This window comes from Simochromis diagramma, unplaced genomic scaffold, assembly GCF_900408965.1.
Source record: "Simochromis diagramma unplaced genomic scaffold, fSimDia1.1 OVJJ01000753.1, whole genome shotgun sequence".
Taxonomy (NCBI): domain Eukaryota; kingdom Metazoa; phylum Chordata; class Actinopteri; order Cichliformes; family Cichlidae; genus Simochromis; species Simochromis diagramma.
The window spans coordinates 10,614,631-10,641,672 of NW_024387523.1; the positions used below are offsets into that span (position 1 = coordinate 10,614,631).

General features: G+C 40.3%; 1 protein-coding gene across 1 annotated transcript; it reads left to right on the forward strand.

Annotated features, from left to right (window-relative positions):
• The first annotated feature begins 3,853 nt into the window (after positions 1 to 3,853).
• si:dkeyp-120h9.1 (uncharacterized protein LOC566469 homolog) lies at positions 3,854 to 21,259 on the forward strand. Its single transcript, XM_040020942.1, has 12 exons — positions 3,854 to 4,012; positions 10,662 to 11,023; positions 11,385 to 11,560; positions 11,749 to 11,891; positions 12,756 to 12,881; positions 13,236 to 13,380; positions 16,392 to 16,515; positions 17,570 to 17,673; positions 17,819 to 17,915; positions 18,036 to 18,185; positions 18,655 to 18,838; positions 19,552 to 21,259. The coding sequence occupies exons 2-12, from the start codon at positions 10,895 to 10,897 to the stop codon at positions 19,644 to 19,646; spliced, it is 1,473 nt and encodes a 490-aa protein (XP_039876876.1). The 5' UTR covers positions 3,854 to 4,012; positions 10,662 to 10,894; the 3' UTR covers positions 19,647 to 21,259.
• Positions 21,260 to 27,042: the final 5,783 nt, after the last annotated feature.

Below are 27,042 nucleotides of genomic sequence, written 5' to 3' on the forward strand. Positions count from 1 at the left end.
CCATGAATCATTTTACTGAGGGACCAAAGAGTGGAAGCAAAAATAAATAATTACAAAATAATATTTAAAAAAGAAAAATATAATATAACAACAAACAAACAAACAAACAAATAAATAATATTTGCACAGCAGCATTTATACAAGACTCAAGCCTCAAAATGTTTTAGTCTAACAAAGAATTTTTTTCTTGCTTCAAATTAAAACAGACAACGCAGAATTAATATCGGAATAAAATGCAATAAGAAATGCACTGAAAATAAATGCTGGTGTCATGGCTCCAACTTATAAACGCGATGGCTTAAATAACTGGAATATGTACGGTTTTTTCTTTTTTTTAAGTACTATAAAATCTATAAACAAATTACATTAAATTTAAAACTGAAAACTGGTTTTCTCATTGCCAGCTAACATTTTATACAGCCAGAGAATAATCATAAACTCTTAACAGGTGCATGTGAAGTATATGTAATATGCTAAGAGGAGAGAATATTTGTTTTTTGTTTTTTTTACTTGTTTGTTTGTTTTTTAAATTAAACTGTGAGGCTCCCCAACAATTTGTGTAAACGTCAAACATTATGGAAAAGCTAAATATATTCTAAATACGTGTGTTTTATTTTGAAATCAATTGCAGGGACTCCCAACATCTAATCCAGTTGACTTGGCGGTGCCTGTAATGAGCGCTTTACCATGTAAAGCACTCTACCACAGTCTCCTCTCCTCCAGGCAAACTCTGACACACCTAATGTCCTCCTGCATAACAGAGCGCCAACCCTGCTGTGATAGCTGATAGTGAGGGAGTCTCCTCTTTTGTTTCTGATAAACGGTTAGAGGTGAAACAATTGTGTGTGTGTGTGTGTGTGTGTGTGTGTGTGTGTGTGTGTGTGTGTGTGTGTGTGTGTGTGTGTGTGTGTTTATATCTATATCTATATATCTATGGGTATATAAAGATGTAAAGCTAGCTATACGTAGCTATATGCAAAAGCAAAAGACCACCAAATAGTTGACTTGAATGATTAAAAAATAGCCTCTAGGTGGCAGCAAATCTCAAGTCTGTAGGGTACGCGGAGAAAAGTTCCTGTCAAAACTGGCAATAACAATACATCAACTAATGACTCAAAAAAACATCATCCAACATCCAAGAAAATGCACCTAATATGATATATAAAATAAATACAGGCAAACAGAAAATGTAAGTCCATTGTTAGTTACTATTGAATTTTCATTCATTAATGTATTGTCTATATTTCCTCTTTGAATAATCATTTATTCATCATTTTGTTCATTTATTTTACTGTGTATAATTTATCTTATGTATTTATTTATTTTCTGATATATTGATATTCTGTCTGTGTCTGCAAATTGTGTCAACCCCAGGAACCATGATACAAGGTGTTTGCAGAAATAGAAGGCAGAGAACAGCAAAAGGATGAAAAAGATGAGAACATTAACACTATAGTAGCATTTCCAAAGAAAGCTATCAGAGATTGGTGGAATGCCTGATCTTATTTCCACTAGACAGGAAATTGCACTCCCTTTTCTCTTTTTCAATTTTATTTCCAAAAATTTGAGCACAAAGATAGAATTTCTTTAGAAGTTTTTTTCCATACTATCCTAAAGTACAGGGTCCTTATCACAAAGCATGCGCTTGCATGGATAACAAAGTCGTTATGTGCCCACTGTTTATTCATGTGTAGTGAGAGGTTCTGTAAGTCATCCACACATTCACACACACTGGTGATGGTAAGCTACATTGTAGCCACAGCCATCCTGGGGCGCACTGACAGAGGCGAGCCTGCCGGACACTGGCGCCACCGGGCCCTCTGACCACCACCAGTAGGCAACGGGTGAAGTGTCTTGCCCAAGGACACAATGACCAAGACTGTCCAAGCCAGGGCTCGAACCGGCAACCTTTCGATTACAAGGCGAACTCCCAACTCTTGAGCCACGATCGCCACTCACTATGAATGTGAAGGCCTACCAACACAATTTACAACTCAAACCATCTACTAGGCTAAAGTAAAATAACTTTAACCTAGTAAACGGTTTGAGCCTCTTCATCCTTTCTATTTGTTGTTTTATTATTTATGGGATTCTACTGATGTACAGCTACTACTTATTACATAAACCTGTTCAATAGTTCATTAATGCAAATATCTGATCAGCCAATCACATGGCTGTAAATCAGTACGGGTCGACCTGCTGAAGTTTTAATTGACCAGCATAATTTGAAAGAAAGAAGATTTAAATTATTTTGGTCTCAAAAAGAGAAGATATCCAGTGAGCAGCAGTTGGGTGAAAAAGTCTCTCTGAAGAGCAGATGGGCTACAGCAGCAGAAGACCACACTTGGTGCCACTGCTGTCAGTTGAGAACAGGAAACTGATGGTATAATTCCCATGGGCTCACCAAAACTGAACAGCAGAAGAGTGGAAAAATGTAAATAACATGAAATAAAGGGTGTCTGTCTCTGCGTTTGCCCTGTGTAAGACTTTCAACCTGTCAGAGTGTACCCTGCCACTCGCCCTGTGATAGTAGGGATAGGCTCAACAGTTCAGGCTCGTGCTGGTGGTGTAACGGTGTGGGGACAGGGGCGGATCTAGAGAAATTTTCTTAGGGTGGCATGGAAATGAAATGGGGTGGCGAAATAAAGCCACCCCATTATGGTTAAAATGATTCAAATGTAGTAAATATACACGTTTCATATAAATATTATATAAATACTGTATAACTTGACAGCATAGTGGCACGGTGGTTAGCACTGTTGCCGCACAGCAAGAAGGTCCTGAGTTCAATTCCAACATCAGGCCGGGGTCTTTCTGTGTGGAGTTTGCGTGGGTTCCCTCCGGGTACTCTGGCTTCCTCCCACCGTCCAAAGACATGCAGCTTGTGGGGATAGGTTAATTGGATAATCCAAATTGTCACTAGGTGCAAATGAATGTGAGTGCGAATGGTTGTCTGTCCCTGTGTGTTGGCCCTGCGACAGACTGGCGACCTGTCCAGGGTGTACCCTGCCTCTTGCCCTATGACAGCTGGGATAGGCTCCAGCGCCCCCCGCGACCCTGAAAAGGATAAGCGAATGGATGTATAACTTAACTATAACTTAATTATTTTCTGTAGCCCTCATAATTAAACATTTCAGTTACATAAAACATGTGCATTTTGATTTTATGCACTGTATAGCCTTTATAAGAAATAAATGAATATATTTATACAATCAAAATCCACAGAAAGCTATACCACATGGGGCGGTTCATTTACAGACACAAGTATAACTTAAGTTTCACTGTTTTTTGTTAGAAAAAAAATCAAATTGTTACATGCTTAAATTAACAATTTTCTGTGCTATGGGCTGAACCATTTGTTAATATTGGTGGTGGTGGTGGGGGGTAACATTATGCAATATATTCAGGGTTAACTGTAGCTAGGCTCAAAGTGTTAATGCTATCTTTTTTTAATAAACAACATTGTCATATTCAAAACCAAGATGGCAAGTGATCATTTTAGGGTGGCACATGCCACCCTTCTAGATCCGCCCCTGTGTGGGGAGTATTTTCCTGGCACACTTTGAGCCCTTTAAAATCAACTAAACATTACTTAAAAAGCTACAGTCTATATGATTACTGGTCCATCTTTTATGACTACAGTGTACCCACCCACAGTCTCCAGATCTAAAGAAAAAAAAATCCATTTTCATTGCTTGACAGAGCTTCAACTGTCTTACTGTCTACTCTTCAAACAGATCAATTCATCGCTCACCCGAAATGCTAACAATAGGGTGAGAAGCGACACGCGATGAACTTTATTTCCTCTGATATTTATTAAAGTATCTTATGCAATGTTCTCTGCTGTTCACAGAAAGGCTTCTGCTTTTGAACGTATAGGGTCACGTATGGTGGGAGGTTGGCTAGGAGGAGCCAGCTACAGATGTTGCTTGCCTAAAATGTGGAGCGGCACAAGTTGGTGACTGGAAATCCCAAGGACGGTCCTTGAGTCACCGCTCGCTTCAGCTAAAAGGTAAATTGCCTGACTTCACAGTAGAGGTTTCACTACCTTTGTAGATGTAGAGACTAGGTGGGCACGCGGACAGGAGTCGTTTCAGTCGAAGTTAACCGTCGCTACGTGTCTTTCACGCGCACACTAATGCTAGCATGTACATCTGCAGCATCATGCGTGTTCGTCGTCATTAGCTCTGTTGGCACACGTGGAGCCGCCCGGCAACTAGTTTAATGCGGACTCTTCTTACATGGTGACTGAGTGTTTCGTTTACATAACAGTGTGAGCTGGAGATTTAAAGTAGGCGAGACAAGACGCGCTTTTCACCCCTCTCCTCTTTCACTGAGTGTGTGTCGGGCCGGGGCTAACAGAGCTATCATTCCTAATCATTGGTAACAAAAACCGTTGTCTTTGCGTGTTAACAGGGCGCGAGCGCGTTTTGGGGTTGATGTGGTATAATTTGGTGGCTGAAACTAAACAATTGCGTGTTGAACATTCCCGCCTATGGCTAATATGGGAGATGAACCACTAATTAGTGACTACATTGCTTTTTGTGTGCCTTACAGAATGGTGGATGCCCCGTGCGGAAGCGCGCAGAGCTACACTGCTCGGAGTCGTAATGACACAAAAGGCAAAGAAGTCGGTCTAATCTTCTCTGCCGGCCTTTTTTTAGTAGCGGGAAGTTATCTGGATCATAGGCTAGAAGGGTTTACAATCACCACTACTTTTAAACTGAGTTGGGAGTACTAGTGGAAGTTGTACTTCCTTTAAAAGCTAGGTCTGAAATTTGCATTCGCCCTTTCTCACTTAACATGCGGAAAATGACGGAGTCGAGAGTGAAAGGAAATGCAAGTCGCTAGCAAGTTTGCGTCAGGAGTCAATAAATGAATGCAGCGTAAAATCAGCGACAAAAACTCCCCCAACGGTTTAAACATGCGTTTAACGAGCCCGACGTGCCTCAAGTGCTATTATTAAAATCCGACGTGGTGTTCACTATGCACAGAGCAGATGCTGAGTATAAAACCTTTAACAATCAGCAAACTAAAAAAAAATACATGCTGCACGGTCCACACAGCGTAAGCATTATTGCATAATAGCCAGTTCTGCGATACCGACAATAACTTGGGCAGCATCGTTATTTCCCAAACCTCTGTTAGAGTCCAACTCCACACTCACATTGCTACCTAACGTCAGACCTGCCTGACCACAACAGACTCTTGCAACATCCTGAGCATCATTTAGTAGATCTCTCAGAAAACAGACAACAGCTTTGGCCCTTATTTAGGCGGGTCTTCTGTGTCCACCCAGTTTCCTCTCAATGTGAACACATTCACTCACCTCCATTCCAATAGTTTCAGCAATCTGCTCCCAGGATTTGTGAATAAGAATGAATAATATTTGTGAGTCCTTATATTGATACTATGATTATTAACCCCTATATAGAGCCAGTTATTGTTATCATGTAGTTACATTTTCAGAGAGGCGCATGTTAAATTATGCTGCATGTTATGTTGGTCGGTTTTTGTAGGGGCTTTGCTATAGCTACAACGTAGATTCCCCCCTGAAGTATAAAGACTTAATAACAGAAAGGGGATCAGACTCTTGTTTTGAGTTCAGAGATGAGTGTGCAGTGGAGTGTTTTCTATGTTATCAGAATTATCTTAAAGTGTAAGTGGGGTAAATGTATTCACTTTGTACAGTTAAAAAACTAAAGTTGAGTAAGTGCAGCTTCACTTGAGTATGAAGGGAAAGAGATGAGAACACATAAAAGAATGAACACTTTGCTATGTTAAACTTATTGGCGATATTTATGAGTTGCAGAAAGGTCTAGAATAGTGTTCAAAATTGATTTTAAACATGGCACAAGGCATTCATGTTGATGGTTTTATATTTCCTACTAGATGTCTAAGGAATGAACATTTCAGTAAAGTGATATCCAGACTTTAATAGCAGTAAGGCGTCAGTGTCAGGCATTGTGTGTCTTTGCTGTTATGAGGCCTACGTAATCATTTTGTGCATTTTGATTCATACATTACACTCACAGTAACTCCATATGGAGGTTGACTTGTACATCAGGTTTCTTCTACACGGTCTTGTTCTTGACACTGATAGTTTAATCGAGTTACTATTCTGTTGTTCTTATGAACATGGGATAAATTCACAGAAAATGTTATTTTGGTGAGCATAACCATTTCCCCTAGAGATGGGTTTTGAGGCTGTGGTATGGGGGGGGGGGGAGCATCTGCATTACCTTAACGAACAGATGCTAGCATAATTTCATTGGACCAATAACGGGACACATGGCGCCAGACCTCCTCAGACCAGAAGGTCCAGTTGTGACATCCAAAGAAATTATTTTCTGAAAAGATGATTGCTCCTTACTTTCAGATGATTTCAGACTTATCATTTTAGGCAGTAATCAACTTTACTAATGAGCAATGCTCAACGTTGCTTGTTGGTTTCACCAAAAACACTGCATCCAATAGAGAAAAGCAATGAAATGTTTGTTATTAAATTGAGTAAATTTAAGATGAACAAAAAAAGGGATATTCAGGAGATTTAGCTTTGTCAAATTATGTAAGGTTGCTGCTGTTATTATAGTTGACCCAAAGTGGTTTCCAGTTATGGTAGTATTAACATTTGAGGTTTCAAAAGATGGAAAATCTGCACATAGGAACACCCATCCATCCATAAAGTCCATCCAAAATCCCAGAACTCCCTCTCCCCAGTCATCTCCTTAAGCTTCACTGGGTGAACACAGAGGCGTTCCCAGGCCAAGCAAGATATATAATCTATTCAGTGTGTCCTGTTTCTGCCCCAGGGCCTCCTTCTGATGGATCATGCCCAGAACACCTCACCCAGGAGGCATCCTTGTTAGATGTCCAAACCACCTCATCTGGCTCCTTTTGATGCGGAGGAGCAGTGGCTCTACTCTGAGCCTATCCCAGATGGCCTCACTCTATCTCTAAGGGAGAGGCCAGCTACCCATCAGAGAAACCTCATTTCCGCTGCTTATATCTAGGATCCCTTTCTTTCAGTCACTACCCAAAGCCCATGAGTAAAAGTAGAGACATAGCTCAACTGGTAAATCAAGAGCTTTGCTTTTACACTCAGCTCGCTCCTTACCTTGACAGATCGGTACAGTTTCCGCATCACTGCAGCCGCTGCACTATTCCGTCTGTTGATCTCCCTCTCCTCTCACTCGTGAACAAGACCACTAGATACTTAACCTCTTCAACTTTGTGGAGTAACTCGCCCCTGACGTGGAGTGGGCATTCCACACTTTTCCAGCTGAGGACCATGGCCTCAGACTTGGGGGTGCATATCTCATTCTAACCACTTCACACTCTCACTGGAACAGCAATAGCTGGCAATATAAACAAACAACAAGATTAAAATGGAAAAAAAAAAAGTTCACAGTGGACTTGACAAAAACCATGAAATACCTCAGACATGATTTAAAAGGTGAATATAGACCTACAGAGCTGATTCAAAATCCAAGGAGTTGTCAACAATTACACACATTTAATAAACACATTGCTTAAATTAATCTTTTTATCTACTTTTTTTTTGACTGAAAGATTAAGGTAAAGTTGCACCAAAAGCTGATGGCTGAGAGTACAGCACGCTTCCAATCAGAATGTCATTTTAATTGGAAGGGCATCAAACGTCTGTCTTCTATATTAGACACATAAAAACATTGGGATGGTGATGATGTTGGGAGCCACAAAGATTTAATGTGCATTGTTTCTGTGGTTCAGTTTCGAAACACATCGAAACCTATTTTCTTTCAGTTGTTACACCATTGGATACCCTCAGTGAACATATTTAAAGTTTTCTTCCATGTTATATATCTTCAGTGTAATATGAGTGTTGTTTCTTCCTGGGGATCCAACTCATGGAGCTCTTCATAGTGCTTTAATGTATTTGTGCATGTGCTTCCAAGAAAGATGTGTTTAGTTAGTAAAGGTGAAATTTGATTTGGCTCAGTGTTTCAGTCCAACGCTTGCTTTTGAGTGCCTCTTCCCATGAACTGATCCAGGCTGAAGGAGGCGGGATGAGTAGTTTGCTTCACTTTTTAGTAACATAGCACCTGCTTATGAAGCACACGGTGTGCTACAGACAAAGCGGCAGGATTATGTAAGGTTAGATCTCTTTTTCTCTGTGAATACACACTGATGAGAGGAGAGAGTGAGCGAGGCACTGCTTTTCTGTATGGGAAGTTAGAATGTAAAATATACAAATTAAGTTAAACTTTGCTCACATTCAGTGATGAATTATGAAGCCAGTGCTATTAGATGATATAAGAGAACAGATAATGGGTAAATGAGGTGCAATAAAAGTGGAACTCGCTCCATTTTGATTGCACCGTGTCGTCCGACCCTGCAGTCTGAAAACCAAAGTCGCGTGGGAATGAAAGGACCCGTGGCTGACAGCTGGTTATTCAAGATTTACTAGTTTGGGGAGCTGGATGCCTGTGAAATAAGCTGCTGTTGTTGTTTCCTTATTCATGGTTGATTTGAGAGTTGTTCCACTGGCAACAGCCCCAAAGGGATTTGTCTCCTCCTGGGATCGAACCAGGACGCTTTCACTTGTTAGACAAAGGTTTAAAGCGATACACCATGGAGCCATTTGTTAAACAGTACTGACCAGAATGTGACTGACTGCTGAAGGCGAGCAAGCTAGATGTAATATTGCAACAGGGAAATATAAATCTTTAAGCCGACGCATACAAGATGTAGTTATCACAGCCTGGCTGTTGGTTGGTTGTTTGGCTCTGATTTGGAAATGTTCTTGGATGCACTGACGAGCAGAGTGATAGGAATTATAAATGCAGCTGATCAAATGTATGACATTCGTATTATACAGAGTATTTCAAAAAGAATCATCCGATTTCAAAAGGCTATATAGAAGTTACATAGTTCTAAATGCGAGATTTTAAAATACATGGCTAAATATGAAGTTTTATAGCAACAGTTACAAAGTTACAAAGTGCTCAGTGTCCACATGTCAATTTGATAGTCATACTTGTCCTATACTTCTGCAAGCATGTCTGGAGTCACTGTAGTCGTTGCTCTTGTCATGCTACCTTCCAGCAAGCACATAAAAGTCACAAATTCCCTCTTTCTACAGTACACGTTTGAATTGAGTTAAAGCACTTTGAAATCTACTAAAAGTTGCTTGTTTCCTGGTGATTGTGTTGAATTTATTTTCACATTCTGCAATGGTGACTAAATGGTCACCCACAGGTGGGTTGGCAGTGTTTCAGACTCACAAAGTCTTTTGATCACAAGGTGATTGCACAGGTCACCTGATTGCATGTAATTGCCAACTTGACCCCATTCGTTTGCATACTGATATCAGGCTAGTAGTAGACTGACTCCCTCTGATGGAAACATTTATAGCAGGTTTTCTTGACAGTGTTGGTCTGCTTGACCATCTCATTTCATTGTGATAATATTGTATCGTTGGGTGTCAGGTGACTCCCACCTAGAGCAGGGCGATATGACCAAAAATATTTATCACGATATACATTTGAAAATTTGCGATAACGATATAATTGACGATATAATTGACACTAGACAAAATACTTTACAACTCCTAAACTTTATTAGTGCAAAAAAAAAAACAACCATCAATGTATTTTCACTTAAAGAAGCAGCTTTTTTATGTGCATTAAAGTTATATAAAAAATTAACAGTGCAAATGCAAATTCCTTGCTGACAGTTTAATCAAAAGGCATTTCCGGTGGAAATTGGCCGACATATCCTCAGCATAACCATGTATAATATCCACAAAACTTAAAAAGAGGTTATACACACAATACGGTAATATTATGTTGAAGCACTGTACGTATCACTCTGCGAGACTCCTGCCTACGATAAACGTAATGCTCCGACAATCCATCAAGCAGTGCGGGTTCGTAGCTTAGCAAAGTCGTACTGAAACATTTGACAGATTTTCGAGCGCCGTGTACCACATAAAATCATTTCGAGGTCAGTAAACACAACCAGAATTCATACATAAGGCACACGGGATTATAAGGGGCACTGTCGATTTTCAGAAAATCAAAGGATTGATTTTAAGTGTGCCGTATTTCCCAAAAAACACGGTAGTAACGACGGCCCGCTAGCATGCTCTACCAAAAATAGTGCTTTGTTGTGTATCTGACGGATGAAAGCCAAACCAGTTTCACACCACTGAAGTTGCAGTATATTTACAAACCAGTTCTGGTCCATCCGCTTCATTCAACGATCCACTTTCGCTCTTCTCATTCTGCGTCGCCGCCATGTGCGTATGTAAACAAAGGCACTGCGAATGCGCGTTTTACCCATATTCTATCGCGATATTTCATTTTCTTATCGTTGCCCAACATTACACCAGTATTACTGTGAACGGTATGATATAGCCCAGCCCTACTCCCACCTCTAGTTAATGTGTAATATCTATGGGAAAGAGCAGTGTGGGAAACATTTCACTCACGGTGCTATTTGAACCCAAAGCACTTCATATATAAAGAAAGGCATTCATTTATGGAAGATAACAGAGATGTGTGTATGATGACATACTGAACTGGGATCACTTAACTCATATCTGCTCAGCAAAACTGTTTACTATACTAATAATAAATTCCCTTCTGTGAGACAGTGTGTGCTTGTTTCTTTTACAGATTGTCCGAGAGAAGCACCTCTTGGATTTCAATGAGTGTTAGAGACATGCAATAGCTCGAGCCATTCAGTGACACTCAACACCTCAATCCCTCCTTTCTCGTGTGATAGGCCCGCACCTCTTTGTTCAGTTTTTCTACCTCTTATTTGTTCTAGTCTTTGACTACTTTGTCATTCCCATCATTTCCTTGTCAATCTCATCTGAGCTGAGGCCAAAGGCTGTAAATTCCTCAAAATGGTTGCTGATGTAGACACGGCGTCTCAGGGTAGTGGCATGCGGCTGAAGCAGGAGATTTCCCTCCTTCATGGTGTCTGTCTCATTGTGGGAAACATGATCGGCTCAGGCATCTTTGTCTCGCCTAAGGTAGGTCTCTCCCTTTTTTGGGGGGTGGGTGGTTGAGTTTTTATTGTGGTTTAAACGTTGCAGAGCAGTAAAATCTAAATGCTTTCTCTGTAAAATGCACCTTAATTACTAAAGAAATCTGAAATTGAAGGACTTCAGTTTTTGTTGATGACGTGTATTACAGCTGTCCAGTTTAGGGTTGAGCAGTCTTCTATATTTACATTAGATCTTAGATCACTAGGCACATTTGTTCAAATGACAGCTGGTTCACTGCCTTCTGTGTGTGTCTGTGTGTGTGTGTGTGTGTGTGTGTGTGTGTGTGTGTGTGTGTGTGTGTGTGTGTGTGTGTATTTAATATCTCCTCTCCTGTGTTACCCTGCAGGGAGTCCTTATGTACACTGGCTCATTTGGGATGTCCCTGGTCGTGTGGGCCATCGGAGGGGTATTCTCTGTGTTTGGAGCGTTATGCTATGCTGAGCTTGGTACCACCATCCGTAAATCTGGTGCCTCCTATGCCTATATCCTTGAAGCCTTTGGTGGTTTCTTGGCTTTTATTCGGTATGTTGTTTCAGCAGTGCACTGCTGAGCCCTTCTACTAACACAATAAACTACTCAGGCATGTGCTGTACTGGGATTAAATGGTAGACGGAAACAAAGGTTGACATTACTCAGTGTAAATAAACTAAACCTGCCTACTGTAAGCGTTACGTGAAGCGATAATTAAGATGAAAAAAATGTCTCTGTAGACTGTGGACATCCTTGATGATTGTAGAGCCGGCTTGTCAAGCTGTGATAGCCCTGACCTTCTCCAATTACCTGGTCCAGCCTTTCTACCCCACCTGTTTAGCCCCCTACGATGCCGTCCGTCTTATTGCTGCTGTCATCATATGTAAGCCTCTTTCGCTATTAATCACTCACATAATTTATTTTACCTGCTATTTATGTTTGCATGGACGTTGTAAAGGTGTAAGTGTGTTATGTAGTTTTAAGCTTGTATCCATGCAGTGTTGGTTTAAATCTTTTTTGACATAATTAGGGAGAGATTTCTTCAACCCCAGCAAAAATAGTGTGCTGATAAAGCACGTGAAAAATTGCACATCACCACATCCCATCTGTTTCTGTACCTCTGTGCTAATTTCTGTAGACAGCTCAGTTAAAGAGCTGGCAATAGAGCATTGTAACACACAAAAAATTAGTTTTGTTTGTTTGTTTGTTTTTTAAACCAAAGCAATGGAAAGTTCATATACAGTTGTTTACTGTATTAGATTGTACTGTTTTACATCACGCCCCTGTAAATTGCAGTGCATACAGTGAGAGTCTTAATTAGGAGGAAGTCTTAAATGCATCTTTGTCTCCTGTGCAAGTAGGAGAAAGGTGTTTAAAATGGTCTGTTGGCTGCAGCACTACTGGAACACGCATGCTGCATTTGGAATAACTTGCATGGCGCCCATATGAAATGTGTCATTTGAAATGGGCTTCTTATGCATGTGGTTTGACTTGAACATCGAGTGATAGAGCAGATGATGGGACTATGTGATGGAATTAATAGAAGCACACAGTGAGATTCATTTTTTACAGGGGTGTTCCTCACAGGGTCTGAATGAACCCGGTGGTATTTGGGTGGTGCCGTGTCAGTTCTATATGAGGAGGAGTGACTTGTACCCTTTAGCTACATTCTCTAGCTGCAAGCTTTTCTAGAGCTGTAGTTTTCTACTACTTTTGTAGTTTTTTACTGCTTCTTTCTTTCCATCAGGTGTGCTCACATTTGTGAACTGCATGAAAGTGAAGTGGGGTGCCATTCTTCAGGTCATCTCTACTTTTGCAAAGGTCATTGCTCTAATTGTCATCATCATTGCCGGACTGGTTAGGCTGGGACAAGGTAGGATCCCTGAATAGTCTCTATTTAGAAAACAACTATTAAGGCTACCAATTGGTCCTTAGACAACATATGTTCTAAGGCTCAAAACATGGTGCTTATTTAATACTGATGATAACAATAATAGTAATTACAAATACAGCTGGATGAGATCTGTTAAAATACATTTATCAAAGTCATTTAAAAGTTAAACTGTGGGCATGGTTAGGGTGTTGTGTAGCTAAATGAACTGTTCCTCTCTCCCTTAAGTGAGAAAAGTAAAAAAAAAACACACCATACAATTTGAATAATATATTTCTTTATTATGAAAATAAAAAAATGGGATATATTTATAATGTATACCTTGTGTTGTTGTAGGTTTTAACCAGAACTTTGAGGATTCTTTCAAAGACTCCAACCTGAATCCTGGTGATATGGCCCTGGCCCTTTATTCAGCACTCTACTCTTACTCTGGCTGGGATACGCTCAACTTCATTACAGAGGAGATCAAGAACCCAGAGAGGTACGCAATCTTGTATTTATAATGCTCGTTTTACAGTAATCATTAAAATCCTTTATTCCTGGTTGTGCTTTCGATTTGTATACATAAAGTGGTGTGAAAAAAGTGTTTGTGAAGTAAGTAAAGTTACATTTTATTTATATAGCACCTTTGAAGACCAAGATCACAAAGTGCTTCACACAGAAATACAAGGCAATTGAATTTCTGTGCACTCTTTTTTTTTTTTGTATGTTTTTCACACATTTTAGATCATCAAATAAATGTAAATATTAGACAAAGATAACACAAGTAAACACAAAATGCAGTTTCTAAATGAAGGTGTTTATTATTAAGTGGGGAAAAAATCCAAACCTACATGGGCCTGTGTGAAGAAGTGATTGTCCCCTGAACCTAATAACAGCTTGGACCACCTTTAGCAGCAACAACTGCAAGCTAGGGCTGCGATGATTTGAGTAATTCGATTATAAAAAAATTCTCGACACAAATTCTTTGCTTCAATGCTGTCGTCGTGGAAGTGGGAGCACTTCATCCACATTTGTGACTAAAATCACACCTGCAATGCAAACAAATTTAGGAGCAGCACGTGAATAAAAAAGCTGACAACATTGAGTCCACACAGCCCGCAGCCTTAAACAGAAACATTGGTAACACAACAGCAGCAGTCATGTTGACGCTGGCACAGTTTAACGAGGAGCTGGAGTCTGTTTGCACACCGTGAAGAGCAAACGAAGCCATTACCAAGACGTGAGCTCTGGTTAAGTGAGAGAAGATGTGTTTCTAGCAACCAAAACAGCAGCGCTGTTCCTGCAATCGCCAATAAAACCATTACTGGGAAAAAGTAATGACAAACTCTGACATGGAAAAAAAATCACACTTTATAGCTGCTCCATCCATCGCTGTTTGCTTTACACAGTGGAGAATCTGCAGTAAGCCTCAAGAAGTTGTATTAAGATATAGAGGTGAATTGTTAATTGTTAATCTGATACCATGTTTAAATTATACAGCAAGCTGTATAATTTAACTAAGAGCAGCCATCCTATTGATGCTTGAAGCAGGGGTGAATCTAAAGGGGGGCATGGGGTGTACTAGACCTGTCATGTTTCGGCTGTGTGCAGGCAGGAATTGGACCCAAACGCAAACTCACTAGTGTTGAGGTTTAAATTTATCATCTTAAATGTTTATATGCTGATTATATTGCTTTATATAAGAAAGGCCTAACGCTGAGTACACTCTGTGCCAAAAAGTGCTGACGGGAAACTGCATGCTTTTGCATAAGCATGCTTTTGCAGCTGGAAAATGAAACCAACTAGGCTGTTTGATCGAAACTATATAAATAACTAGGCTTCCGTTTGTGCTTCAGACCTGAGCTTGTGTGTTTGTGTGCTCAGGTCTCCATATCCAGGATATGTTAGGAGCACAGGAGAGCACAGCTGGGGGAAATCAGAATTGATGAGACAAGGAAGCAAAGTAGGATACACTCACATGAGACACAGACCTTCAAAGTAAAACAGGAAGTAGCACAGACACAGACTTGACTAGGGGAGACAGAGCAACTAAGAAACACAGAACAACAACAAAGAGACACAGAGGGCAGCTACTAAATACTCAGAAAACTAAACAGAATACAAGAAAGCCAAACTAAGACGCTAGACTATAGAATAAACTGGGGCAACAAAGAACTAAGAGCATAATACAAAAACTCAGAGACACAAGAAACTCAAAACACTGGGACACCGACCCAGGACCGTGACAAGACCAGATTAATTTCGAGGCTTTCATAACATTTTTCAGATTGAAAAATTGCAATCAACAGTTCATTTTGAAAAAACCTGTGTATATTTGTTATTGCTCAATAATAAGAGAAAAAATATTTCTTATCTAATTTCTTGATTGATTGATGGAATAACTGAGCGATTACTTGATTACTAAAATAATCGATAGCTGCAGTGCTAAATTAAGCGTTTGCGGTAACTGGCAGTGAGTCTTTCACAGCGCTGTGGAGGAATTTTGGCCCACTCATCATTCTTTTGTGAAATCCCGGATGAGTCGTCAGCAGGAATATCTAAATGTCACGAAATTTGTTTTGGCTGTATCACGATACACATCGCGATATGTTTAAATAGCCTCCAAAAACAAAAACCACAGAAAGTCTCATTCCTTCACTCATCTGAAACTCCCACTGTCCTCATATCTTTCCCTATCTGGTTGTTTATAAACACACACGCTAAGGGCAGTGCGCCAGGTATCTGGGAGGGGGTTATTAATGATGCATTCACAGTGTGTGGGAGAAAAACAAACTCACAGTGAATTACATGCAGACAGCTTAATATTTCCATTGCAGTTTTTACTCGATGGTTGTGATAAAACCATTTTATCCGTCGTACGTGGAAACATCGAGCATATTCGCCCACCCCTACCGATTACTCCTGGTGGTGAAAGTTCTCCACTGTTCCAGGTTTTCTACATTTGTGTATAATGACTCTCAATGTGGTTCATTGGAGTCCCAAAGCCTTAGAAATGGCTTTGTAACCTTTCCAGACTGACGGATGTCAATGTTTGTTTGTCAGGCGTTTCTTTAGATCTAGCGTGCTGTGGCATAACTAGCCCTTGCCAGACAGGTTCTATTTAAGTGATTTCCTGATTCAACAGGTCTGCCAATAATCAGGCCTGAGTGTGTTTAGTGAAACTGAACTCAGCTTTCCAAAAAATGCAGTTAATCACAGTTAATTCATAATTTAACAAGATGGGCAATTACTTTTTCACACGAGACCAGATAGGTTTGGATTGGATTGAACATTTGTCCCTTAATCAATGAAATCGTCATTTAAAAGCTGCTTTTTGTATTTCATCAGGTTATCTTTGTCTAATATTAAACATCAAACATGTAAGTGTGACAAATATGCAAAACACTAGGAAATCTGGAAGGGGGCAAACATGTTTTCACACTGCTGTATTGCTAAGTAGTTTAAATCTAACAGTCTTAATGGATACCACCTCCTATTTTTCCATTGCAGGAATCTCCCCTTGTCCATTGCCATTTCAATGCCCATCGTCACAGTGATCTATATCTTGACCAACATAGCTTACTATGTCGTCATGGACGCAGATACAGTGCTCAACAGTGAAGCTGTTGCTGTGGTGAGTCCAAAGCTCTGTACTAGAGTCACTTTGTGTACATATCTGCATACAAGCCCTATCACATACCAGTATTTACAGCCTCTGCTCACCCTCTTAGAGGTAGGAGGATGTGATCTGTCCCTCCTGTGTTTGACTGTCGTCTCTCTGAGTCCATCTAACAGCCACTGCCTCTCGCATCTGGCTTTGGTACTCCCTCTTGGTCATGCAAGACTGTAGGAGTCGAGATGACAGGAACCTCATTTAGCTAAAGAGGTTAGCGCGCCACACAGGAACAGGAGGAGAGCTCATGATGTGATTAGTGCAGGGAGGAGGAAGATTTGTACTTGTCAGTGGTATTTGCTAATCTCTTTTTTTTTATTCTAATGGTTTACTAATGCTCTGTCATTAAGCCAGGGGTTTTCTGCCCTGTTGTAATGAAACTGTGAGATGCAGCAAAATGTTTAGTCAGGTTTTGGAGATTAATGATGTCGAATCTCATTGTGCGCTGGTTGTACTTTGCAACTCAGCGCCACACTAAAACATGATGATGTTTGTACCTAAACTTGATTATATCACTAATATAATGCACCTCAGGCATGTTTGGGTTTTGAGTGGGTTAAAATGAGCGATGCCACATCGTTGTCGAGTCAAGCTTTTGGCAACAGCTTAGGTCACAATATGAACAAAGAAAATCCACTCAGAGGTTTCAAAGTGGCATCACAGTATAACATCTTTCTCAGTTCCTGCTGTTCTTCTCTTTCTAGCTGGTAACTTTTTCTTTCTCTCCTTTCTAACAAAGTGTCCTGTGAAACTGCTGTGATCTGTGTAGTTTTTTTTTGTTGACAGTATTTGTACTCATTGATTATTTGTAACAGTGTGAGCTTTACACTTTCTTCCGTTCTTGAAAAGGAAACAAAGGGGAGTAGCAGGAAACATCAGGGGGTTCCCGCAAGCAGATTAGCCAGTTTGTTGGATTAGTTCTCGTGTCTTTTAATTAGTGGCACACATCTGCACTGATGAATCACATTTTTACTAAAGTGAAAATGAGTTACAAGCACTTTGGCTGCTTCCTCAGACATTTGCAGATGAGGTGCTGGGCTGGGCTCGTTGGCTGATTCCTCTTTCTGTGGCGATTTCCTGTTACGGAGGCCTCAACTCATCAATCATTGCAGCCTCGAGGTAAACTCTTAAATCTAGTGGCCTCCATTTCTGTTTTTCCCAAAATGTATGGGTTTTTTGTTTTGTTTTGTTTGTCCTATTGCCAACTAACCAATCAGCAGCACAGTGACTTTAGTTCTTATTGAAATGTCATTTTCTCTCGCAGGTTGTTTTTCGTTGGTTCCAGAGAAGGCCACCTACCTAATGTGCTTTGTATGATCCATATTAAACGTTTCACCCCGATTCCTGCCCTACTTTTCAATGCAAGTATCCCAATATGTTTTTTTTATTTTAATGTAAATCTTTGTGGTTCTTCATCTTTGTCATGAATGTATTTGTCTTGAACGTAATATTTGTGTCTGTTTTTGGTCGTCTTCTCACAGGGTGGCATGTCTCTGTTGTACTTGACTGTGCCAGATGTTTTCCGGTTAATCAACTACTTCAGTTTCAACTACTGGTTATTCATCGGCCTGTCGATAGCCAGCCAGATCTACCTTCGCATCAAAGATCCTGATCGACACCGACCCGTTAAGGTACCAAAAATGATGCAATGTTCTTAATAGCCAAAGTGAGCTTGAAATGCAAACAGGTGTAAAATTTAGCTCAGACATGTTAGTGCAGTCAGCTCAGAGATAAAAATGAAAATAAAAATAAAGCATTAGGCAGGATGATGAGTGTAGATTGTGTGTATGAACATCTTGTTTCTGAATGTGAGCCAATGTTTCTTATCTCATAATCTTAGCCACCCAACCACATCATCCAGCTCACAGCCCCCATCAGATTGTGAACAGACAAATAAACCAATGAGCACAAGATGTAAATGGATACATTAAAGATAGTGTGTAAAGTGTTGTTCATGGTCTGTGAAGTTTTTTTCGTTTACCCATCAACAGTGAGTGTATTGTACTGTTCACCCTCTTTTGTTTTGAGTTGCGACAATGTTTAAAGTCATGCCAGTCTGATCCTTTTGTTTTGTCCATTTCTCCTCCTCCCTCTCGGTAGCTGTCTTTGTTCTTCCCAATAGTCTACTGCCTGTGCAGCTTATTCCTGGTGGTGGTGCCGCTCTACAGCGACACTGTCAACTCTCTAGTGGGGATTGGTGTGGCACTTTCTGGGGCACCGATCTACTACATTTGTGTCCATCTGCCTCGCAGCTCCAGACCAGCCTTCCTTGGAAAAATGCTCAGTAAGAGAAACACTGCACTGCCTATCATAGAAGAGGTTTTGTTTGCTTTGAGGGAACTCTGAAACTCACATTTGATAGCCTTCTTATTAAAGCACTTGTCTATTACTGCTTTATCCTTTAACATTTGTGGTCTAGCTCTGAGAAAGATCAGCAAGAGCTCAGTGTCATATTTTCATAGGCTAGAACAAGCTAGCCAAGCTGTCAGTCTAGCTTTTTATTCCCTTTGAGGGGAAATGCATCCTTTATCTTCCTTGCAAATTTAAATTCCCAATTGGTTTATAAAGGAAGAATTTCCCCAAGAAACTTAAATCTAGGTACAAAGGTAGAGGATTGAAGCTAGCACGTGGTAATATGACAACAGCTATAGTATAAAGCTCTGTGAATGAATGTGGCTGTGTTAGGTTATTACTCATAACTCTTTAAAGTAGCATACCAGTCTCATATTTCCTATAGCTACCATAGAAATGTATGGAAATGCTATGACTCTCTGTAAAGGGATTGGAATTAGTGTTTCATAGTTCGGTTTAGCATAAAACCCACCTACACTAAAGGCTTCTATAGTACAACATTTATAAAACTCTTACTGTTTAGAAATGCTACTTTTTTATACTATTAACACTGGACTAGTTTAAACAAGTAACACTTAAGGCAAATTTTTCTAATTAGCTACCCTTGAGCAGCCATCTGATTTTTCTTTTTCTTTCTTCACACAGATGCGATATCTCTATACACCCAGAAACTGTGCATGTGTTGTGTGGCATCGCCAGATATTGATCTGGACAACATAGACCCGGGGAAGATCGAATGATCGATGGATAGACAAACTGAGAGTAAAGTACTGTACGGGGAGATGAAAGAGGACGAACGAACACAATATGAAGCAATCTGGGAGCGGCAGACAATCAGGGCTGAGATGAGATGATCGCTGGACCTATTAAAGACGGATGGAGACGGTGCAGAGATGAGCACACCACGCTACTCGATCTCCTCCTCCTCTTCTTCTCTCACACATGTGCCATAAAGAAGGAAGGAGCAGGATTTTACTCAGACTGTTTATTATAGGCAAGAGCACAAACGCAGTGTATTATTACAATTATACTAAGTGTATATCGTAGCAGAAAATTTAGTCCAAAAATCTTGATTTTTGAACTTGAGACCTCAAAGAAGAGCAAACGGTTTTTGCACATACATTTTTCATTTTGAAGGAGACGATATATAAAATGGTTAAAAAAAAAAAAAGAGTAATTAAGGAGCGGTCCTGCTGTATATTTATGATCACAAATCTGTCATGCTGCTTTCCATCCACCACAGCTGCATGTGGGAACTTTGACATCATCTTCAGGGCTCTTTTTAAGTTCAGGCGCCTCCTAGTGGTAGCTTTAAAAACTTCCGTTGATAAGTCATAAGACTTTCCAAAGTGTCATATAAGAGTCTGTCTCTGCTTCTGTGTGTTGTGTCTCATGTTTGTACTGTTACCTGTCACCTTGTTGCTTCATATACGTGCACACGATCCATTTAAAAGTAAAAAATCTGATGTTTTTTTTAGGTACACACCTCAGTTACACTTTAAAAAAAACCAAACATAAGGATTTCTATTGCAGATGAAATATTTAATATATTTTTTCAGTTTTTAATGTATCGCCAAGATGGGCGGTTGTCACAGAGCAGATCGATTGTTGGACCATCATGCAGTAAAGTGAAAATTCACAGCTGTAGTGTGTTTATATGGTGTTTTATGGTGTACTTTTTGTGTTCCTAGACTGTACGTGCCTTCAGTGAGGTGGGTCTAATGATGTGATATCGCCACATTTGTTCTTGAGCACAGTCGCCGACATGTCGCTGTAAAGTTTGCCAAATGTGTTTCAAGTCGTCATCTTTCATTAGTTTCTTCAAATTGAAGCTGCCTATCACAAAAACACAGGCAGTAGTTGTTGGTTAGTTTGTCATCAGCTAGAAATAATCAGTCCTTAGATTTAAAAAAATAAAAATAAAAAATCTGCTTAGCCTCTGGACATGATTAGGAGCTAACGGGAGCACACGGTTTGTTGCTTCACGTGCTAATTTGCTTTTCTGGGATCAGTAGTCATCGGTTAAAACAAACTAGTGGGCCGTTTAAACACAAAAACAGCTGTATATGTATATTTCAGTATACTGTAATACAATGAACCTATTATTCTCAGATAATGCAAAATAAGAATGTTATAACATATTTGTTGTTTCATTGGGTACCAAATGTGTGTTTTCTGGGTGTTTGAAAGCTTTTGTGCTGAATGTGTCTTAAGAACCTGCTTTTTTTTCCACTGTTCTGATTTATTTTGCCAGACGAGCTTCTCCAGTGGGCTGGAAACGTGTTTGCTCACTCTGAGGCAGAAAGTGAGCTGTGTGTTTTATCTGAATAAAGTTAGGTACAGACTTCAGTGACTGGCTGTTCTTATCGTTTGCTTTGTTTGACCTGAACACACTAAAGTCTCCTAGCACTCACTGCCACTTGAGGTCATCCTCTCATAACCCCCTACATCTGTAGCTTTACCCTTTAGGTAAATGAGCAGCTTTGATAAAATCAAGGTTTTAAAAGTTTCCCAACTGATCAGTATGAAAATCCACATATTTTTAATGGTATTTTAACTGGTCCTTTGCAGGCATTTCCTTATATCACATTGGACTGAGTATCCTGGGGTTATTCACTAGTGAAATTGTTAATGGTCTGGTCTGGAAAGGGAAGCAAATAACTTTTAAACACAAGATGATTGATTTGGGATTTAAATATTTGCGTCGGTTCACAGCTCTCCAGGTCATGGTTGCCAGAGAGTTTGAAAAAACAAGAGGCAACTGGATTAAGTTTGCAAAGGTATTTCGTCTCTAATCCTTGCTTCTGTTCTATAATCAAATGGTGTAGAGGTCTACATGGCAGGGGACCATTAGCACCCTTGAACATGGTGCTAATGGTCGTTGACCCACTGTTGGTCACGTGAGTCAACACGTAAGCCAGTCTTAAAACAGGCGTGGGTATTTACCATCATTGAGGGGTTGTCCCACCCCATCTGAAATAAGGAAACCTCTTGGAAAGTGAACTTATCCAACTAACCACAAAATTAAAGTCCTGTCATTTCCTTTTGCTAGCTCAGAAGGCTCTTGAGAGTCATGTAGCTTTAAACCAGAAGTTCTTGTGTTAGATTGTGTTTTGCTGATCAGCTTTTGATAAAGTTTAGGCAGTTAATTTTCAGCAGAAAATCTGAGAAAGATTTAATTTGAAAGAAGTAGTATTACATATAGTATATGTTTTATATAGTAGATTCCAACCTAAATACTATATAATCAAATATTTAAAAATAAATATCTGTAAAATAACACCATCATTGATTATCATTATTTTAGTAGCTCAGGCTATGATTCTCCCTTTTTTTAATTTAACTGTGGGTTTTAGTGCAGCTCATCTGTGGAAGCATCATTGATATAATATAAATGTATAACAAACATCTGATTGGCTTGCTGTTGCAAACAGCAGGCTTGAACCTTTAGGTGGGCGGGACTTAAAGGAATATAAGGATATCCTCTCCCGCTGAAATCGCAGAGAAGCATTGAGAGCAGCCTGAAGCCTGAGTATTTGGCTCATGGTGACACTTTGCCCATGTGTACATCAGCTGTAACACGGTAGACTCCCTACATAATAACTCACCTCCATATCTGCTTTGGGAAACAGGCTTGGATCGAGAGTGCTTTTGTGTGTTTCACAATTGCTCTGAGCGGGTGGGTTTAATTGTTATGTGTCATATGCTGCAGTTTGAAGACAGACTTAGCTTGTTGAGGCTGGGCTGATTGCAGGCCAACTACGTACAGGGTGGAGGGTCTGAGAGGACAACTGCTGTTCCCTGTTGAAGTTGTCAGCATGTGGAGTGCAGCTGATTTGTGGCATAACTGGCCTTGAGTTTGTTTCTGTGTTCACAAATGGGATGCTAGACTGTTTTATTCCTTAACTGTTTGTAGCTCAACAAGTTTCCTACTGATCTCAGTAATTTTATTAAATAAATTATATTTTAAAATTTTACTGGTGTCACCTTTTGCCCACAGCTAAACTGTCATTCAGACCTAGAACCTGTTTTTATTAGAAAAGCACTAACAGCAATGAGGAAAAGCAGAATTGTTGGTCTTTCGCACTTGTTTTTGAATCTTTCTACGGACTGGAAACTGTTTCTTGGCATCTTTTCTGCTCTGTCTACCTTCCAGTCTCCTCAGGTGGCTGCTCAAGCCCCACCTCCTGTCCATCCAAACCACATCGCCTCCCTAGAGGCTCAGTGCAGAGGCATCACATTTCAACGGGGTGTGCGCTCTGTGCTTCAGATGCTGCCCGTCGATAGGTGCTCCTGGCTGGGGGCAAGAGGCCTGAGTGTTCCTCCCCAGAACCACGGGAATTGGGTTCCACTGACTCATGCATAAAAGATAAAGCAGTGGAGGGGAAATGTAGCCGAGCACCATGACGGCTACAGAAACTACTCTCTCTCCCGCTGAGTGGAGATCAGGCAGCAGCTGAAGTGAATTCTTGGTATTAAAAGCTCAAGGCTGCTAAGGTAGTACTCTGAACACCTGATGGTCTGGAGGGAGCATCTCACCTGGGAATGGGCAGAGGAACCAGGGTGCTGCTGTTTGATGGATGAGTGGCTGTTACACACTGGCACCAGTTTGGCATCATGGAACTGCCTCGACGTCTGAACTGGATGCGTAACCGAGCTTGGAGGCCTCATGGCTGCCGCAGGCACTTCAATCGTAAGTGCAACGTGTGTTTGGGCCAATCAGGGAATCAGTTTTAGTCTTGATTTCCATTGTTTATGTTGTCTTTGTATTCATATCTTTTGTTCCTTTGTTTCTTCTTCTTCTTCTTCTTTTTTACAAACATCTGCTTTCTGGACCTGCTTTGTAATTGTCTAAGTGCTGCTGTGAACCCGAGAAGCTCCCAGTGATGTCATCATGAGTTGTCAAGTGTAAGTTGTTGTGACTGTCACAGAGCTGCTGCTGCTCAGAGCATCATGAGGTGGACTGCAGACACATGTGTCTTGTGCGCCTAGTCATGCTTGATGATTTTAAACATGTCTACATGCTGCAAAGTTTTGTGTTTTTAAATTAGTCATGTGACTCAGTGAGCGGTTCTCAAACCTCTTCTGGCGTGCCCCGCGCTCATTTTCTAATCTGTCATTGAGGTGGGAAAGAAAGGCTAAGAGAAGTTTTAGTCAACTAAAAGTCAGCACCACAGCATCAGCAAATTATGTATATTTTAAATTTTCACACCATGCTTGCAGCAGCTCTCTGCCGCAACAACAACAAGCAGACTGCAGGTGTCAAATAAGATTAATGTTAAGCATCATGTGCTGAAAACGCACCAGGCTGAGAGAACATGCACTGAAGTGTATGAAGATTCATTCATATTAAAAGCATCTTCACTTGGCTGCAGGCTGAGATCGCTCCTGGTTTGTGTTGGTCTTATCTTAAAGGGCCAAACAACATCATTACACTTGTTATTCTTTGCTGATAGTTGATGCATTTGATGACAGATGGCTACGATTCACTTTCCCTCTAAAAATCCCATCAGAAGGAAAGCTTGTCTGACACAGTGAACGACGGCTGTCTGCCAACGCTCTAGTCTGTTTGATCAGGCCTGATGGTGAATGTTTAATTGAAACAACATCTGTGTCGATTGTGTAAGATCAGATTGTAGGAATGAAAAGGGTGCAATGCGACACCCGTGTGGCCGGGCTGAGCAGATTTGATGGCGTTTTATTCGGTTTGCATGTTGTTTGCAAAGCTGAACGTCTGCAGACTTTTCTGTGCCTTTGTAGAAATAGTTGCTTGTTGTGCAATGGGTGTGTATAGTGTGACATGCATACATACCACTGAAATGGAGTGCATGCCCAGAGATGGCGATTGCACCTAAACTGGCTCTATCATGCTCACTTCCAGCTACATTAATTTGATTCTTGGACTGTACTAAATACGTAATTTATTTGAATTTCATGAGCGGGATCACTCGTTATACCCTCCTCTTGCAGTTCTCTTGACTATATATGACCCCACATACTGTCTTTTTGTGCCCTCACTGTCCTTGCCTGTTTCAATGAATTCATCTCTCATTAGTACATGGGGATCTGTTCAGCCTGGAAGCCACCACCAGCACCCTCTGAGGCCCAAACCACAGCCTCAATTCATGCTTACTGCCATTATCTACTAGAAATGAACTCAAACCTCAATGAGGATGTGGTCCTAGCTAGTCAATAAGTATTTATGCAGCCCATCAGTTCCTTCTTTGTGGCGGGGCCAACCCCTGCAGGCAGTTTGAACAGCAGGTGGGTGGGGCCTCTGTGTGCATATTATGCATATCACGTGCTGACATCACATGGAGTATTGGAGTATTAAGAGCAGTCTGAAGCCTTAGCTTGAATCAGTGGTTGTGATGGAAAAGACTTTGAGATGATCATTGAGAGTTCATGTTGTATGGCATTTGTACATTTGTGTTTCATAAAGCCACCAAAACCAATCATATTTTCACAGTTGACTTCTTATAACAGGTTTTATCAGTCTTCTTAGGACTCGTTTTATCAGGAAAATATTCTATAGCTCCATTTTAACAAGGAGTGCTCAGGCAGGCAGCGGTCTGGGTGAGGTGGGGGAAGCAAAGGGAGACCAAAGAGACAGCAAACAGCATAAGAACAAACACTTGATGGGACCAGCGACCCTAGATCAGCAACATTCAGCTCTGCGTGTCAGAGGGGAAATTGAAAAGTTAAAAAATGAAAAGCACTGAACTGCTGCAGTGGATTATTATTATTAAAGATATGCTCAAAATAAGCTGCCGAACTCGACTCTGGCCTTTCAGCCTTTTCCTGAAATGAAAAACCAAAGTCAGACTTAGAAATATGAACAAAATCAACAAAGGTTTCCATCAAGGTCTCACCGTGGAGCTTGGAGTTGAGGAAACATCGCCACATTTGTGGAGTTTGAAACTAAAGCAAACACGTGATTACATTTAGGTGTTACTGTTTGAGATAAACATGTATAGAAGTCAAAGTCAGCCTTAAAAATGATCATTACTACATTCAGGTTAGACAGAGCACCGATTCCTGCAGGTATTCACTCCCGTTTAACTTACTGAGAACACGTTAGTCGAGTTAAATGTCATTCAGTATTTTCAGATGTCAAACAGGTAACGTCTCGCCTTTCTAACTGCTGAAGGAGCTGAAACTGAAATGTATCTCAAGTATTGAGCTGTAATTATGGGTCAGAATTTGCTTTGAAACCACACACTAAAAATCTTCTTTTCAAGTGGGACTTAAATTAGTTTTATCTTTTTTTCCTCCCGCATCTAAGGAAGCACTTGATCAGAACAACGACAGTCAGATCACTTTCTAAATGTACTGCCTCTGTTTCTTGGAATAATCTACAGATGGAACTGAAATTCTCAGACACTTTGAGTTTAAGTTAGTTGTAAAGAACAGCGATTGCTCTTAAAGTGGCACCAAACATGGCTTGAAACTGTTTTGTCTCTGATATTTTATTGCTTATAACCCATTGATAGTCGTGTTTGAGATTGTCTCCTGCTCCCAGGATTCAGAGACTCATGAAAGAGATTTTTAATCTGAATTAAACTTTTAGTTATAAAGGCGGGGTGGTTTGTGATTATGTATACTGTTAAGATACTTGGAGCTTGCATTCCTTATATTTTGCTCTTAATCAGCTTTGCAGTTGTAACATATACTTTAAAAACAACCTGCATTGCATGAAGTGACCTAATGCAAAGAAACCTCAGCAAAATAATGTATTGAAAACTCATTCATGTCTTTTTTGTTTTTTAAATTTCTCTTTTAATGTGACTGCCTGCCAGCATCCCCTTTAAACCTGCACTTTAAAGATTATTTCTTACGAGAAGGCTGAGTGGATTTTGCACTGATTAGCTCAGAATTTGTTAACGAGAAGATCTAGAGCAGCGGCCTCGAATGCATGATGGCATTTTTACGCCTATGAGCCTTGAAATAGCTCCGTAAAGCAGAACAGAATTACTTCAAAGTATTGATAAAAATATACGACTTTCATCGGCCTTTTGACTGTGGCTCAGAAATTAAAATAGCAACAGAGGGAAAAGGGAAGTTTAAAAAAAAAAAAAAGCTACAGCTAACAGGTCATAATGTTCGTACTGATAGTCGAAACGCAAATGTCGACTT